Genomic DNA, 18,839 nt, shown 5'->3' with positions numbered 1-18,839 from the left:
TTTTCACGAAAATAAATTGTCACGCACAACGAGTCTGTGTGCAAAACGTCAGCTCGATTGGATCACGGGAAGTGGGTTAAAAAACGACCGAAAGATTTGTACGGTCGTTAGCGCGCAAGCAAGCAAGCGAGTGAACTTAATATAAAGGATTTAAAAATATGCGCTCCTCTGCTTGTACACTGTAGAGATTATGCAATAAAATATATAATAGTTTTTTTTGACTGTCATTGAGAAGAAGGCAAAATAGATTTGTGTTTTGCCAAATGTTTATTTCCAGGCGTTGCTTATGTTTACAGATAAATTAGTCTAATTTATACTGGAGAGGAATGTGTGAAACGTTTGCTGTTTCACATTGACGGGGGTGGGGGGGGGTAAAAACATCAGTTTGCATTCCTCACAGCTCAATTCACACGTTCAGAGATGCAGTCCGTTAGATTGTTGGGTGTGTACCCCGTCATGATAATGAATACGTGATTAATATTATATTTATAAGTGTTCGTCACAACTGCCTTTGAGTTGCTCTCGTTTATACTACATATATGTTGAGCTCATTAAGACAGGGCCTTCGTTCCTATCAGCAGAGTTACGGTCTAGGAAGGGAGGCTTCCATTCTCACGCCCACATACATATAGATAAGTGATATCGCACCTGAGACCTTCACGGGGCATCGGTCCTTTGTCCGAATTCAGTTAGTTGAAATGTTGGTCCTTGCAAAGAGTAGCAAACGCCATACATGGATATAACATCCGGGCTCCTAGTCTAAAGTCTTAGGGTCTACATTGTCCCACGGTCTAGGTTTGGCCATGTTTGTTTGTTGTAGTACAGAGTAAGACTGATGGCCTTAATCTAAGTTGTCTTGTGGTTGTTGTTGTTGTTGTTTGACTTGCATCCCACTGGGATTTTTGCACGCAGCGTTGGCGTACGGTGCTTTTTCTGCAATATTTTGCTGTCTTTTCTTGGATTTTCTGTTTTGCACTTAGTCACATATTCACTTTAAGATGTTTTCTTGCTCATGTTTTTGTTTTTTGTTTGTTGCGGTTGCACCCGATTCAAGAGCCGAATGGCTCACAGGGCTATGCCTAATAGATGAACTTGAAAACTTGAAACTTGAAAGTAGCATTAACGGTAATTAATATCTATGAGAAGGGGCGTGATTTCAAGGTTGGAAATTTCCATTTTTCATATTGAACTCGAAGTCCGTCTTTGCCAAGGGCATGGGGCTCCCAGGAGCTACCTCGCGAAGAGGACCCACTGACAACAAGATAATTGTTCTGATATATTACTGGAGAATTATTGTTTCTTTGATGAATTTTTCTGTTTGTGGTCTGTTGCATGGTGCACAGACTTTGCGTATACTGTCAAGTTCTTGTAGCACTTTTTGTGCTAACGCCAGTGCGATTCCATATTTTGTTAAGGCGAAGGCTATATCATAGAGTTTGCACATTTTTATATAGTTGCTCATGTGGATTGGTTTTGATATATCTGTTAAGGAGTGCAACACATATACGTGGGCACATTGTTACGCATGGCATGAGTGCGTGATTTATTAGTCTTTGATTAGTGAGTCTGACACGAGTCTGACTCATCGCCTGAGAGGTGAAAGGTCAGAGTGGTGCAGGAACCTTCGTGCCCGACACCAGAGACACCGCGAGGGGCCCTGCCGGCCGGAGTGACGGGCATCTGCCGTGCCCCAGCGAGGGCACGACCAGCGAGTCTCGTCGGCGGTTGGGGCTCCCGTACATCACGCACGCGCACGCCCGCGCACGCACGCGCACGCACGCGCACGCCCGCGCATGCACGCGCACGCACGCGCACGCACGCGCCGAAGGAGCGAAACGCATCCTCGCTGGCAGCCTTGAGACGGTGCCATGCAGCGGCGTGCCAGCTGCGGACTGTCTGGGTGGTTGCAAGCCAAGAGGGGCGAGAGACTGACGGGAGGTGTCGGTCCTCGCTCATGGACGGCGCATCGAGCGGTTGCCTTGTAACATATCTTTTCCAATTCTAACATCACTTAATCGCATCATGAAAAAGGGGGGGGGGGGAGTACACTTTGGAGGGCTCATACGTTAGCTGATTATCCCCCCTAGACATATTTTTCTTTATCATACATTGGTTCGTACGATTGCTTCAATCGGTTGCGTGTTTTTCATGTACACTGTAGAAGAAGAGTTGTGCAGAGTTGACATGATTATGACAATAGTTGACGCTTTGATCCATTAAATACTCAGACTTGTAGTGTACTGAATGTCCGAGTGGGTTATTTATGTTTCATGAGTCATATTACTTAAAAAAAGCCTGAACTGCTGGACGGATCTATGAACCTGGTGACCATTGTGGAGAAGGTCTTATAATTAGAAAACCCCGAGACACGAGCTTGCACAAATTAATAAAACATTTTTTTATAAATATTGTAAGACCCTCCACATACAACAAGATTGCACATTGCTATGGCGAGGGCGACTTGTTTTTTTCCAAAGGACAACCATTGTTGAACTTTTTCACAGAGCAGAACAAATTTTATCGACCTCATAGGAATGATGGGTTGAGTCAGGATTTCAACTTGTGACCTTCTGCTTGCGAACAACTCGCTCCTTTTACATCTACTGACCGATTTCTTAAGACCATGCGTAAATACATTTTCGTAACGAGTGTGTCACCGGAGCGTGGTTAACCGTGATTCTGTTGAAATGGAACCTGTATGTTGTTTTCTGCCTTCAAAATGTTTTACTCACATTCCATTCTTCACGTTTGTTTCGAGACTGGCATTCGAAGAGGATATCCATTCTCCACCGAGTCTGACATCACCAGCTCCCCAATGCTACCCTCTTCAGTTATGTATATCGAAAATGCTTCCTCTGTAATACACAATATATCTGGCCCAAATGCCAAAACACCAAAATATTTTCTCCTTCTCACTGCCAGGAAAAAAAAACTTTTTGTAAATTTATATTTGACAGTTTTATCCCGGTTGTCATCAGAGTGGTTGTCATGCGTGTGTGTCAACTGATACCCTGGGCAGCCTGACATATGAGTTGCTCCAAAAAAAATAAAACTGTCGGAATTCTCGAAGAGCAGTGCAACCCTTTGTGTGAGAGAACGGCCCACGGAAGTGGATATGCCGGGGCTACCTCTGAGATCCCTTCAAGTGACATGTTCTGAACTGTGCAGAGGAGTGTTCGTCTCATAACAATCCCATATTTTGAATTCCCAATGCAGAACCAAATTTTATGCTCTATATTTTTTGGCATTTTGTGCAATCACCGGCGACCGGGCTGAGACCACAGACTCACACTCCACTCGAGAACGCGGATTAAACGCTGCTGCAACCAGGCTTCGGTGATCCCAGGAGCCCAGCGCGAAACTGGTTCCGCGCTCTGACCTCTGAGCCACCCACCCCGTCATGATGTTTAACATAATGAACCTGTTGTTGTTGATTGACTGTGTGCTACCATTACACACGCACGTTCAATGAGACGGCAACTTCGACACGCGTGATGGTGTCGCTCGCTCCCGCCACGACGAGCACTGCAAGTGGTTAAGGTGGGGGTGCTGTGTATGCGAGCGTTTGTTTAGCGAGCCGATCGTTCATTCTCGGGTTGCTTCTACCGCCCCTTGCCGCACGCACCGGGCCAGTGGCTTTGGCACAACGAGCCCAGGGCGGTTTCTCTCAGGAGTCTGTGTCGCCTAAATTCTTTTGGACTTTTCAATTATATTTCATGTGATGAGATTTTCATCGTGCGACAACGGCCGGGGCAAAACTTCCTGTTGTTTAAGCGTCCGAACTTTGTGAGCTGCGCGAGTCCCTCTGGGCCACAATGCAGCGAAGGCAGTGTCGCTCATGTGCTTGCTTCGCGATATGAGATATCACAATTGGAATCTTTCTTTGGACTGCAGGAATCCGATGAGCTACGAAGCTTTTTTATTTTTTTTTGACCAGGTGTGAGGTCCACTGAGCCATAGAGAGCTCTTTTGTCCAGAAGCGACCTGGACATTCAAAGCAGCCAAATACTCTGGGCGCGTGACGTTGATTCTCAATGTGGATGGGGAAAACTGGAGGACCCTTAGAAAAATCCATGCAACCACAGAGAGAAAGAGAGACACGCAAACTCCATATAAAGAGGCGTCGTCAGGGTCAGGATTGAACCCACGAGCTCCTGTACACCCGGCGAGGCAGTCAACATCTCGCCACCTTGCGAGCGGCCGACGATGCTCTTCCGCCGCGAGACCTCACCTTGATGCCGAGCTGCTCGCGCCCCGAGCCGCCCCGCTTGTGCAACACCACGTGGAAGCTGTCGTCCCTGGCGCCCGCACCACCCGCCGCCACGGCGCTTGCCGGCCCTTCCGCGCTCGGCGGCCCCGGCGGCGGCGGCGGAGGAGGCGGCGGCGGCGGTGGGTGCCCCCCCTGGCAGTGAGGCCCCCTCGGAGCCGCCGCCGATGCCGGTGGCCCCCCGTCCGAACTCTGCTGCTGCGCCGCCGGCGCCGCCGCGGGCGCATGCTGGGAGCCCTGCGCGTGCTGCTGTGGGGGGGCGGCCGCGCCGGGCGGCGACGGGGCGGGCTGGCCGGCCGCCAGCTGTAGCTGCTGCACCGGCGGCGGAGGCTGCGGCGGCGCGGCGCGCGTGCCGGACGTGCCGTAGCGGCGCTCGCGCAGCACGGTGAGACGCAGCGAGGGGCACGGGCGAGCGAGTGCCGCGCGCGCCGAGTTGTGCGACACGTTGCTGATGTCCACACCGTTCACCTGCGTGGACGGCGTTGGGGAGGGGGGGAAGGGTGGGGCGTGCGTCGCCGCCGCCGTGTGACATTGCCGTACGAATGAACGCGTGCTAATAGTATCAATGTGTCTATTAGCACGTGAAGCGGTGGTACGGTGGTTAGCATTGGCCCGGCGACGTCGGTTTGACAAGGCTTTTAAACCAGTTCTTGCCCCGTCTCGAGGGTAATTGGCCAACTGCTCCACACAGGCCCGACGTCTTGGAATAGGCTGGAGTACTTACCCACTCTTCACCCCACGTGAACGTGCCATTTGTGAAAATAATCAATGCTTCTACATGCCAAAATTAATGCGCTCATCACGAGTGTGGAATCGATTTCAATCAATTCATCGACGTCCCAGTCAACGGATGACTATTACCCACCGTCACACACCAAACGTCGCCTCGAGAGTGCTGCGTGCAGTGTGACAGGCGCGGGAATGTTTTCCGTTTCTCTGGCAGAGAGGAGTAGGCAGTACATGACTCGTCGCAGCCAAAGCCACAGCGAAAGGTAGACTGCATGTGGTGTGCAAGTTGTGGACATTTTCCAATTTGCTGGCAGGCCACAGTGGGCACGGGCAGACTCCGAATGTGTGTACGTTGAACTTGTTTCGCACCGCGCGTAGCCAACCGTGCAAATCGGAAGTGCGGGGGGAGTGACAACAAACGTAACACCAAAAGCAGCTCGACTGGACGTGTAGTGCCAGGTGTGGATGTGCGTTGGACAGAGCCGGTGCACGCGAGTTCCCGGCTATCTCGGCCCCCGAGCTCGTCAGCGAGGAGTCGCACCTGCAGGATCTGGTCCCCGGGGAGGAGGCGGCCGTCCAGTGCGATGGCCCCCTCGCGGAACACGTCCTGGATGACTAGGGTGACGAGCGGCGTCTCGCAGCCGCCCACCACGCTGATGCCCAGCTCCATGTAGGGGTTGGCGCGCGCCACCTCGATGGTGGTCACCTCGCCGTCCGGGATGCCCCCCAGGGCTCGCGGCGTGTCTGGGGTCGAGCGGGATTTAAACGGGAGACGCGCGGACCAATCGCCGTCGTCGTTATCATCGTCGTCGTCATCATACATGATCATGACGCTGCCGAATCGAGGCTTCTCCCAGCTGCCGTCACGTCTCGCGATCCTGCAATGTAACGATCCGATGAGCAACTGCACACCGGCCGATCGCATCGCTCCATCTCTCCCTCCGGCACGTTCCATTGCTCGGCTGTTATTCTTCACCAAAGGCCATCATTGCGCACTTCTCGCAATGATGTACGTCAACACCAATGATTGTCATTGACATTCGTCAGCCATGGTCTATCCACTGCTGGTTGAAGGCATGGCCACGCTGTTGTGATCCTGGCTGATCCCACCATCCCCACAATCCATCTCACTGCTGCACAAGAACTGACAATACCGCTCGATCTTCTCAGTGCATGTTCTCTGTTGACTGCCATTCCATCAACCAGTCTTGCTCACCAGCCATCATCCCTTCTTACCATGTGTTCTCCCCCAAACACACTTAGTTTTCTTAACAGTTTGAGTGACGTCATTAACATGCGTATGTTTTTTTTAAAATCCATGTATTCTCTCTCTGTTGTCTCATTGAAATTCCAAGCGTGCATCTCTCCACGCTTCTTTGAGCTCTTTTCAGCTCTCGGTCTCGATTTGTCAATAATGATCGTGTTTCTGAACCGGATATGTCACAGCAGGCAGTGCGCATTGATAACAAAAACGACGTGCAGTACAACACCACGAGGAGTAAAACACCAGACATTGCCGAACAGCACGAGGTCCAACCCACAAACACACTGGAGATTTTACCGTCACTGCACATCTATGCTCATCGACACAAAGTAATGTTGATGTTTGTGAGTTTACATTCAGGTTGAGGAATGACTCAGCCCATCATTCTTATGGGGTCGATAAAAAGAGTACCACGTTGTGGGCAAGTCGACAGTGTTCAATTATACGGATTGACTCACCCCCCGTCATTTGAATGTGGAATTTCCACCGCTGGCTTCAAGGATGTAAACTGGATACAAGCACTGGCTCAGGTGTCACTTGAGCAGGAAATCGCTCTGACACTTTAGTTTTTTACTGCAAGAAACGTTTATTTTTATTTTATTTTATTCACCGCTAATATTGAAGTGCAAATTCCGTACCGAGGCGCGTTGTGCTTGGTGAATATTAACCCTCATTGCCGGTCGCTTTAGAAAGGAAAATAGCCAATAATTGAACACGGAGACAGATTCGTCAGCACAAAGTCAAGGTCGTTCTTTCTCACCCAGGTTTCCTTTGTGCTCCACAGGGCTCGGCCCACGGGGTCACGGCTCCCAGACGTTTGCGGGAACACAAGCGCCGGGAAACAAAGCGCACAGGCCCGCAGGAGGAGGAGGAGGGAGGAGGACGAGGTCCTCATTCAAATGAGGTAGAGCCACCACATTCCACGGCTCAATCTTGCCAGCCCCACACAATGACCAGTGGCTCTGCATGGACAACCCCGCTCTGTGCAAACACGTACGTTTGGTTCTAGATTTGAAGCTTTCGTGACTGCAAGGATTCATGCTCTTAGTTTTTTCGGTAAAGTCACGTAGGTAAAAAATGAAATTACAATTCACTTTAAAAAATCACGACGTTTCGGAGGCAACACAAGTCTCCGTCATCAGGTGGGACCGTCACAGCCAGATTTTCTGTATCAAGTGACGCCTCACTTGACATATATATTTTTATTTTTTTTATTAATTTTAATTTCATTTTTTACCTATGTGACTTTACCGAAAAAACTAAGAGTACGTACGTTTAGGCCCGTGAGTAAGGTTGCAGTGGGGGGTGTTTTTTTTTCTCACCCACCGCCCCCTCTGGGTTAGACTTGCCACCGCCATAGCAATGTGGAATTTCCAGACTGCTTGTAACATGGGGATGAACGCCTATCCCGTGAATGCTCTTTTGAGCGGACTACGGCTGGACATCGTTGAAGGTGTATTCAGTCATGAAGCGATGCAAGTACAGGGAAGCACAACGATAGAATTGTGAAATATCATGACACACGTACTCTTTGGTTCTTTCGGTAAAGTCACGTAGGTATAAAAAAAAAAAAACCACGACGTTTCGGGCGCAACACAAGCGTCCATCATCAGGTGGCAAAATAATGATCTGCTGCTTCCCACCTGATGGTGGACGCTTGTGTTGCGCCAAAAGAACCAAAGAGTATGGATTCCTGCAGTCACGAAAGCTTCAAATCAAGATCATAACACACCGTATCGTGAACATGACTATCCCATCGTTGACGATGATACCGTGGTAAGCAGGGTCGCTAATCGCCACCCCCATCACCCCGTGAAAGGAAGCCGGGTCTCAGACAGAAATCGGGCCAGTTTGTAGGTTGGTGAGTTAATGGTGGAAACGATAGGACGGAGTGGGCGACCTTTTTACGGATTATTTGGAAAGCCATAAAATCTGGGTGGTCTAGCAGCCGAGAGTTTTAGAGAGAGCTGCTTGGTCGGTTCGATTAGAGAAGTCGAATTAGTAGGCGGTTGGTAGGATCTCTATTAATTTTGGTATAGCTGCCATCATAGGAAGGTTCTGAATTTTGTTGTTGTACGTGGTTTTATCTATGATGACAGTGGCATTGCTCTTGTCGGATGAGAGGATGACAATGTCACCTCTCTTTTTCAATTGAGCGAGTTCAAAACGCTCGTCCTTGCTGATCTTGCTAATGGCTTTCTTAGCGTTTTTGACGATAGCAGCGATTTCAGATCTTGCAACATCTGCCGGGATGTGTCCCAAACCTTTGAGGGCTACGTCTACCTGGGGAATGATATCATCCACTGGAATGTGTTCAGGGGTGACTGCGAAACTCAACACCTTTAGCTAGTACCGATTTTAGGCTGTCGGAAATTGGGCTGTTGCTGTGATTGACAACAATCTTTTTAACATCTAACTTTTTCAATGTGTGGCTCTGGCTTCTTTTTTGACAGGAGGTTGAGTTTAGCGATCAGGTTAATATTCTTAGTTTTTTTCGGTAAAGTCACGTAGGTAAAACATTAAAATTAATAAAAGTAAAATAAAATAAAAATAACGACGTTTCGGAGGCAACACAAGCCTCCGTCTTCAGGTGGAACCGTCACAGCCACGACAGCTGTATCAAGTAAATGAGAGTTTGCAGGAGCTACCACTCCGTTTATATAATGGTTGAAGAGGGGGGAAGGGGCAAGTGCAGCACACTTTTTATTCATATGGTAAGGTGAGGCTTAAGAGGTAGGCCAGGTTGAGTCACAAACCGTACCTCTCCATAACAAAGGCTCACCCTCTTAAGCCTCACCTTACCATATGAATAAAAAGTGTGCTGCACTTGCCCCTTGAATCCTTGCAGTCACGAAAACTTCAAATCTACGATCGGGTTAACTTTACATGTGGTTGACATTGAAGTAGCTGAAGACGACTACTTCTTCTCATCCACACGGTGATCAACCGACAACCTGCAGGTCACGATGCTTCCCATCCTGCTCCTTTGCCTCTCGCTGCTCCACTTTGGGACTTCCCTCCCATCGTCTCTTCTCCAAATCCCTTACAATAATAATAATAACAACCTTGCTCAATGCAAGAAACTCTGATTATATATCCATTACAACTTTTGATGGTGCTGATTGCTACTGGTTGCTTGTTATTATTGGGCATTTGAGCCTAGTGCCCAACAACTGTTTTAAAAAAAATAGGCAAAGAACCACGTAAGTAACTTTCCAGCTGACCGAAATAAAAGACAGCAGCAGCCCACAGAATCAGAATCTCTATTTCGACTGCAGGAGGAATCTAAAGAGCTATAAAGCTCTTTTCACATATGCCCAGTATGGGCGGGTCAACAATGTGTGGGCGGGTCATCAGCTATGATCTCGGGAACGATATGAAAATAAAGTAAAGAGAGAGGAATGGAATAGCAGGAATAAATAGCAGTCACCGCCTAAGCATTGCGATATTAACTGTGAACGCCACTAGACAAAACGCAGCGGCGTCTGCTCGCGTCAAATCTCAATGCGCTTCAAGCCATGAATGTGTTTAATGGAGGAAGAAGAAAAAAAACATCAAGCTGAAACACCTGGCCAGGGAAACCGCTGCTGCTGCTGCTGCTGCCACTGCTGATGACCAACCCATGTTCTTGTATTGGTCACTGAGGCGTGACTTTTGTACAGCCACGTTCACCCGCAGCGTGACATCACGAAGGTCACGAGGGCTTTAACAAAAATTCTAAATGCAAACGTCGACCACTGCTCTCGCCTTTTTAGTGCTTATCTGTCTCTCCATTACTTTGGTAATCAGAGGCGTTCTTTCGCAGTGACCATTAAACTTGCTAATGTTTGTGCGCCGCTGCCTGTGCTTAGAGAGGTGCCCTTAATTAAATATAATTACTTTGGGACTGTGGAAAACAATGTGGGCCTAAGTATTGCCGATAAAGCCAGAGAAAGGAGAGCACAGGATGCAGTTAGAATGCATGAATGTCAAAACAGATGTAAGAGATTATAATTAGCATTGTTTATTAACCATTTTGTTTATGGTTAGCTCAACATATTAGGATTTGTTGAGAATAATGAATAGCGCTTGGCACTTCATGGGATTGAGGTTAACACTATTGTTACTTTACCATGCGGACATCGTACCAAGCCACTGAATTATCGTTTGCAAAAATGTGGTTTATCTACCCAGGAATTAAGTATCAATATTCCTTTTCAGGAGGGTTGTGCTTCAAGATGTTTGGCAAATTGCCTCAATTTTTTGGGGGTTTTGCAAGAGGTCAGCGGTCAGTGCATAGCATACAATCTCTTTGTGCGAATAGCGCTCTGGAAAACGGAGTTTATCATTATTATTATTATGAAAGCCCAATACGACTACAGATAGATGTGTTACTCAGGCTCCATCTGTGCGTGACCCACCAACCCTCCCTATACGACAACCGACTAAATGCGTGTGCCCCTAAACCTGGCGATCATTCACAATATGCTTCTGTTGACCACCAAGACAAGAATGTGTTGCTGATCCACGGGCTTGAGCAGTACACATCGCTTCAAGGGATGACGGACAGTGGTCAAGACTAACATCGGAATGGCAGTCAAAGGAGGTAAATTCGCCCGTGATAGAGCAACAAAATGAGCAGGTGCTATATCACAAAACCAAGTAATGTTCCGGGTGGCTTATGCAGCAGTGGATTGATCATGGCTGACGATAAGGAAGGTCCAACAACGGTTGAACTGTGGGGGTCTACGTACATTTGAGGACCCAGCTTAATCACAGGCGGCTGCCTGGATTTGAACCGAGGATCTCAGAGCAGTGCCACGTTAGCACTCTGACAATTGCACCACCTGGCCACCTCCCAGTCCATTGTGTTTGACCGTGCTCACTGGCAGGGGTCCGAGTCTTCGCAGGTGTGAATGGACGGAGGGGGGCATCGTGCACGTGTGGATAATTCACCACAGTCTAATATCAAACGTGCAATTTGGGAAGGACTGGCGCAGAGAACACAGGTGTGAGTGATTGGCTGCGGAGAGAGCCTTGTATTTTGAATCGGAAGTTACTGGCTTTGGGCCAGCACCTACAGCTTGTGTGTGATTTAGTGCTTAGCCTAAGATGGTGGGTACAACCATGTGCTTGCGTTAGTGTTAGGGTTGACTACTGGCTTGGTGGGACTGCATTTGCAGCGTGAACAGAAAGGAGAACTATTTTAGTTTGATTTTGCTCGAGCTGACGAGTGCTCTACACGCTGCGGGCCTTGCAGTGTTTTTTTGCTAATTATGTTCCTTGGCAAAGCATGAAACACACGATGTCCATAAAGGTATCATCAATTATTAAAATATTTCAGTTGGGACCGCAGTGTGAGCTGGGTCAATTCAACAATCCGGTCGTGTGAAGATTATATATTTTTTGCCGTCCGAGGCTCATTCTCACGCGATGTCCATCGCACCGAGATTTGAGAGCCCTAAGTGCCTGCCAACATCACTGCCGTGATTATTTCAATTGCTTCTGTCGTGCAGCTGCTGAAGATCGCCAAGTCGTTTCGCTCGTGGCAAACACTTTTGTATTTCACGTGACTCCACCATTAAAACCACGCAGTTTCACGCCGCTGTCTCATTACGATTCTTCAAAAACGGTCGATACTTTTACGGACATCCTGCACCGTGCGAGTGTAGTTGTACTCTGCTCTTTATTCAAACGTTGTCCGACGGAACGCAGTCGATCCCCGTTAAAAATGTACGCACGGCCGTGCCAAAACAGGCGTAATGCAGGCGGCGAGGATGCATATTCTGTGTCAACACATAATTGATGAGACCTCGAACGAGAGGGTACACCTCGACACAAAGTGCCCACGATACTTCTACACACTCGCACATGCTCAATGCATTCACCGTTAAAAGCAATGTCTGATTTTTTTGCTTGGTTCTCCCATTTTTTTTTAGATTGTACGTAGGTATGTTGAACTTTCGCACCGTACGTAGCCAACCGTGATAATCGGAGGTGGGGGGTTAAGGCAACAAACTCGACACAAAAAGCAGCTCTAAACAAATTAGTTTTCAATCTACATTTAAAAGTGCAATAGCTCCAGTGGCGTCCCAACATCGTGAGGAAGAGCGTTCCAGACGGCCGCAATGTGCATCTGAAAGCGCGCGATGCGGTGACCGTCTTTTGTTAGATGGCCAGTCAAAAGCAAGAATTGTGTTCACACACAAACATTGGATTTAAACCCGCAGGTGTTGGCATCTGTTTGAGAAGGAAGTACAATTGTGTGTGTGGGTTTTTTTTTTTGCTGCTATTTGGTGCATAGATACCCGGCGTGGTATAGCATGTGCATCACGAGTCTGGGGGCGCTCATCCATAAAATGTCATCTGCGCTTTATTCTCACGCCGCTTGCTCCGCAGTAATTACGCCGAGTGCATTTTGGGCAGCACACGTGGTGGATGCTCTTTCAGAAATATTTGCGTGCAATTCGGAGCTGTGAGCCTCGCTCGCTCGCTCGCTCGCTCCTCGCTCCCTTTCTCTCGTCATTCCCAACCTTCAGCTTCTCGCGAACCCTCTACCAGCCCCATCAGCTGCCCGCAGAGCCCTATGCCTACCAACAAATAGGTTTTACATAAAATGTAAAGAATAGAAGAAGAAGAAAAAATCTACATTTTAATTACATTTACATTGATTTATAACCTCATGCGTATTATTAGCACCGAATAATTAATCACAACTAAATATTTAGAATAAAATATTTACACTTTCACAAGAAAAGAAAAAAATCCCGTACAGTTTAATTCGAGCCAATTACCATCGCGATGAAGCGGAGGGGGGGGGGAGGCTGAGTTTCACTGGATGCGGATGACTGACCATTCCCTTCGTCAAAAGTCAAGATAATTTTCTGCTCGAATAAGCATTGAGGTGGTGCTCACCTCCTCTTCGTAGCCATGAGCCATTTGCGTAAATTCCACAATCCCATCGTGGAGGCGAGTCTATCTATGAGGACAGCCACCGTTGACCTCTCCGCAAAGCGTTACTCATTGTTCATAATCAAGGTTTTTGGGTCAGATCGCGTTATTTATAAATGTGTCGTAACCCTCCACCACCCGACACGGCCAAACAGTAAAACATGTGTCACGTTTTTCAAAGGACAAAATAATTCACTTCTTTAGCCCACCGGTGTGCTGAAGAGAGAAATAACAGCATTTTAAAATTTGAGTAGTACGACGTTTCGCTGACAATTACAATCAGCTTCATCGGGCATGCTGTTGATTCTCTCTTCAGCACACTGGTGGGCTAAAGAAGTGAATTATTTTGTCCTTTGAAAAACGTGACACATGTTTTACTGTTTGGCCGTGTCGGGTGGTGGAGGGTTACGACACATTTATAAATAACGCGATCTGACCCAAAAACCTATATTATGCACCATGTGACCGTGTACACGAGTTGTCGACTCCCTAGACGTGGCCACGCGTACCCCACGTGACAGGTAGGGAACCCAGTGTGTGTACGTTGAACTTCTTTTGCACCGTACGTAGCCAACCGTGCTAATCGGAGGTGCAGGGAAGAACAACAAACAAAACACTAAAAGCAGTTGTAAAGAAATTGGCATTTGTTTTTGGTTTGCATTGACCGGTTGGTTTGTATTGACAGCTTGATCCTGTCAATACAAACCAAAAAAACACGAATGGTGTTGTTTTATAATCGCATAATACCGTCATCTCTGGATGCAATGGCGCAATGATGCGGTTCCAGGTACCGTTTTTTTCGCATAATAAGAATAATCATAGTTTTAATCGAGCATCTAAGCTGGAGCGTATCTCACGACACTGTGTAACATCAGCTGGTGGTGTGGGGGGGGGGTAAAGCAAGGGCGGGGGAGCATGATGCAGGGCAGAACAAGGGCAGGGTAGGAGCTGTGTACAAGTGGATAGAACCGGAAGTGGGCCTTAAAATGAGCAAACACGGCACCCGGGGATGGGCATCGGTTGAGACCACCCAGGTTTAGAGCAGATGATTTGGTCCCAAACTCCCGCAGTATTTTTCGATTGAAAGCTTTCGTGACTGCAGGGATTCATCTTCTTGGTTCTTTCGGTAAAGTCACGTAGAATGGAAATAATAAAATAATAAAAATAAAACATAATAAAATAATTCTCACAATAAATTATTTTATTATGTTTTATTTTTATTATTTCCACTCTACGTGACTTTACCGAAAGAACCAAGAAGATGAATCCCGCAGTATTGTTATACGCAGATTTGGCATGCGCATACATAGATTCAAACAACATGGAGACAAAGATCCCCCACACTCCCCCCGCCCCCGACCTTATAGCTGTAGAGATAGTCGGAGCAAGTGCCGTTAGTAAGCAGCACCCTTTGAATGCCGGCACGGCACACGAGGGGGTGGGTGGCCAACACCGCGCCGGCCCGCCTTTGTCTCCGGAGTGGCAATGTTTACACAGCGCACCAGGTACTCATTTGAGGCTGAGTAGACCAAGGGGAGGCCCATGGCCAGTTCAGATAATCGTCACCGGTGTTGGCCGTGAGCAGGATTCGAACTTGGTTTGCTGGGTTCGAAGCTCCGCGCCCTAACGCTCACACACACACACACACCCTGCGCTGATACACACACACATACACCCTGCGCTTATACACACACACATACACCCTGCGCTTATACACACACACACACGCCCTGCGCTTATACACACACACGCCATGCACTTATACACACACACACGCCATGCGCTTATACACACACACACACGCCCTGCGCTTATACACACACACATACACCCTGCGCTTATACACACACTGAACCGGTTTGAATTTAAACCCATTGATATTCTCAACATGGGCCGATTTGTGTTCCTCCTTGTAACCACTTTGGCATTGTATTAATTTCTTCTTTGCTGCTATCACCACAGAGTTGCCCATGCAGACGGCTGTGCTTTGAATGCTTCACTGCTGGAACATTTGCGACTGTCTGGTGCTCTCCAACAATGAAAGCATTTGCAGACGACTGAAAAGAAAGCCATTTGCGGGGAGAGTTGCAAACAAAATGGAACATCTTAAAGTGGCCAAGAGCAGTCCAAGGACTCGAAACATTTACTGTTCGCATTGTTTCCTTGGGTCTGCTCTACTGAGATATCCCAGCAGAATTGTATTTAGAGCGCATATGCATAATTTGGATCAACAAAGTATCGTGTGACTTTTTTTTTCCCTTCTGAAAGCACCGCAATTGCGGACGAGTCCTGATTAAAGGAGGAGGCGACCAAACAATTACGCCCGGAAGGGACTCTGCAATTGTCTGGCGAAATTGCACGCGTGAAATCAAGTTAAAGCGACAGTCGCAACACTTGAGAGCAAGACAGAAGAAAATAAAAAGTAATTGTTGTAAAGTTTGCTATTGAATGTTAAGGATAATCAATTCACAATACAGACTGTATCCGACATCAGGGGTGGGAGACCTAGAGAGGCATGGACCTGGATGCAACCCACAAATTCACATTCATGATTATCACGGTCGGCGGATGTACGGTACAAAGAGATTCAACATACACACATACGCCCCGTGGTGACGTAACGTCTGCCACTTTAAAACGGCCCACAAATGATATTTATCCATCACTTCAAGCATATTAGCATCACTAATCGGGTACTAGGGGGGGCACGCCATCACAGTCAATAGTAAACCAACTTTAAACAAACGTTGGGACTCTCAACGCGAATAGCAAAACGATCTGATGTTGTACATCATACATTCCACTCTAGCCCTCACCCCCTTTCTAAATATTGAACCAGCGTGTATGACTCGATCACTCGGAAGGTTTGCTGCGACATCTCAGAGCGAGGATAATCAATTCACAGCTCTGAGATGTCTAGTGCCGTGGCCACTCGCCAACTCGAGAAGTCGCACTGCTCTGCGAGACATCCGAAAGGAAACTTCACTTCTTGGTGCCATTCCACCGATAGCACTATCGTGATATATTATTTTAGAATTTTTCAAAATAGATAATACATATATAATGGGGGCGGTCTGAGTTTTCAGTGGGGGGATGGGGGGGGTGGGGGGAGGGACAGCCACCCTCAAGCCCCCCCCCTCCTCCCACCTCCAACGCTCGGGGGTTGAGCCACACATCGTCGCCCGCACGGTCATCGTCGTCACTCACTCTCTTCGTCCGTGCTCTCCTCGAACGCGGGGTTGTCCAGGCCGCTCTCGCTCACGCCGCTGCCACCGCTCACGCTGCAGTTGGAGCCACCGAGCGACCCCGGCTCGTCGGGCCCCGACGGGGATGAGGACGCGGCCGCCGCAGAGAAGCCCTCTGTGCCACCCGCCTGGGCCTCGCTGTCCGGCCCGCCGGCGTGCAGCGCGCCAGGGTAGATGGTGCCGCGCCGACTCAGCCCCTCCTCGGCCGCGTGGTGCTGGCTCATGCCCACGCACCTGTGCGCACGGTAATTAGCGCGCCGGAGAGGGTCATTACGAGGTCGCGCAGGAAGTGCTCGCCACAAATGAACCGCAAATGCCTTGATGGTCTCGTCAAGGACCGTAAACGATCATCACGCGAACTCCGGTCATCTTCACAGCAGCAGCTTTCGGCTGGCCATCGAACAAAGGTTGTCAACTGCATCGCGCACTTTCAGATGTGCTCCTGCGGACGTCTGACATGCTCTTCCGATAGTAGGAAGCCACTGGAGCTATGCGCCTTTTCAATTGAGATTTGACAATTTTATCCTTTAGAACCCCGTTTTGTGTTTAGTTTGTTGTCCTTCCCCCGCACATCCGATTAACACGGTTTACTACATACTGTCTGAAAGAAGTTCAACATACATACATGCAATAAAAAAGTTAATTATGCAACAAAGATCATTGAAGCGTTGCTCAATATCCTGTTCATAGCACTTTTCAAGTGCTGACGTTTCCACAACCTTATGGCGAGGCTGAGTCAGACTTTGTCTACTCGACAGACCTGCTCTCCACCTGAGGACGGCTGCTTGCGTTGTGGCCGAAACGTCGTGAGAATTATTTTATTATGTTTTATTTTTATTATTTTAGTATTTCCATTCTACGTGACTTTACCGAAAGAACCAAGAAGATGAAGCTGAGTCTGTTCTCGGGACAACCACTGGTTCGGGGCAGCAACCACAATGCACTCCGGAGGGAAAGAGGGCCGAGTCACACGCGTAAAAGTCGCTTAACGATGCTTTCCAGTGTGTGCTGGCTAACTCAAAGGTGGGTCGCTCCGGTACGGCCGTTTCTTGAACACAACGGCCATTCATCTTCTTGGTTCTTTCGGTAAAGTCACGTTTGAAGGGATTTAATAAAATAATAAAAATTAAACGTAATTAAATAAAATTCTCACGACGTTTCGGCCACAACGCAAGCAGCCGTCCTCAGACCTGTTCTTCACCTGAGTATGGCTGCTTGCGTTGTGGCCGAAACGTCGTGAGAATTGTATTTTATTATGTTTTATTATTATCGTGAGAATTGTATTTTATTATGTTTTATTATTATCGTGAGAATTGTATTTTATTATGTTTTATTATTATTATTATTTTATTTCCCTTCTACGTGACTTTACCGAAAGAACCAAGAAGATGAATCCCTGCAGTCACGAAAGCTTTACATCGAAAAATTCGAGCCTCTGTTGTCATTTATTAGCGGGTACATTTTGCCTCAGTGAGGTACCGAGAGGCGGTTTCGAGGATTCAAACGCGAAGCCTTATCAGTTGCGATCCAGTGCTGCGTTCAATAAAGGACCTTGAAAATGTTTTTTTTTTATGCTGCACGCAGCGTAACAGCCTGTGTGTCAAGAACACAATAGCGCGGTGAACATGAGTAGAATTGAAGGCGACTGCCGTTGCTGTGACCAGCGTTCGCTTAGCAGGGTGGCCAACCCTCGTTTCGATACGTTGAAATCAAAGCAAGCATACGGTTGGGTGTTGGCCCTCTGGTACCTGTGAATTGCGAATGTGTAACCAGTAATTCCTTGGTTATTTCGGTAAATTCATGTAGATAGGTACAAATTAATACAAATAATGAATATAAAATAAACAAAAAACGACGACGTTTCGATCACAACACAAGCGATCGTTCATCAGGAAGAAAGAGGGCAAAAGCTGCTGAATGCAGACTGTTTCATAGGGTGTCGTCCTAGGGTCATAAACGACGTGGGCGGGGCTAGTGATGTTAATTATGAGAGATTAGCGTGTTGATGTGAGAGATTAGCATGTTAATGTGAGAGATTAGCGTGTTAATGTGAGAGATTAGCATGTTGATGTGAGAGATTAGCATGTTAATGTGAGAGATTAGCGTGTTAATGTGAGAGATTAGCGTGTTGATGTGAGAGATTAGCATGTTAATGTGAGATATTAGCATGTTAATGTGAGAGATTAGCATGTTAATGTGAGAGATGAGCGTGTTAATGTGAGAGATTAGCATGTTAATGTGAGAGATTAGCATGTTAATTTGAGATATGAGCATGTTAATGTGAGAGATTAGCATGTTAATGTGAGAGATTAGCGTGTTAATGTGAGAGATTAGCATGTTAATGTGAGATATTGGCGTGTTGATGTGAGAGATTAGCATGTTTATGTGAGAGATCAGCATGTTA

The 18,839-nt window shown here is 47.6% G+C and overlaps 1 protein-coding gene across 4 annotated transcripts in view; it reads right to left on the bottom strand.

Moving 5' to 3' along the window:
- Positions 1-18,839, bottom strand: part of LNX2 (ligand of numb-protein X 2) — a 90,168-nt gene that overhangs the window by 20,082 nt on the left and 51,247 nt on the right. For all 4 annotated transcript variants that reach the window (XM_061564019.1, XM_061564017.1, XM_061564018.1 and 1 more), the window contains 3 exons: positions 16,398-16,669; positions 5,538-5,740; positions 4,232-4,735 (listed from right to left, as the gene is read on the bottom strand). In XM_061564019.1, coding sequence (XP_061420003.1) covers positions 4,232-4,735; positions 5,538-5,740; positions 16,398-16,669 — 979 coding nt within the window. The remainder of the gene's footprint in view (positions 1-4,231; positions 4,736-5,537; positions 5,741-16,397; positions 16,670-18,839) is intronic.

Source organism: Lethenteron reissneri, chromosome 32, assembly GCF_015708825.2.
Source record: "Lethenteron reissneri isolate LAM-NWPU_2019-01 chromosome 32, ASM1570882v1, whole genome shotgun sequence".
NCBI lineage: Eukaryota > Metazoa > Chordata > Hyperoartia > Petromyzontiformes > Petromyzontidae > Lethenteron > Lethenteron reissneri.
The sequence above is the reverse complement of the archived record's forward strand: the minus strand, read 5'-3'. Positions and strand labels throughout refer to the sequence as shown.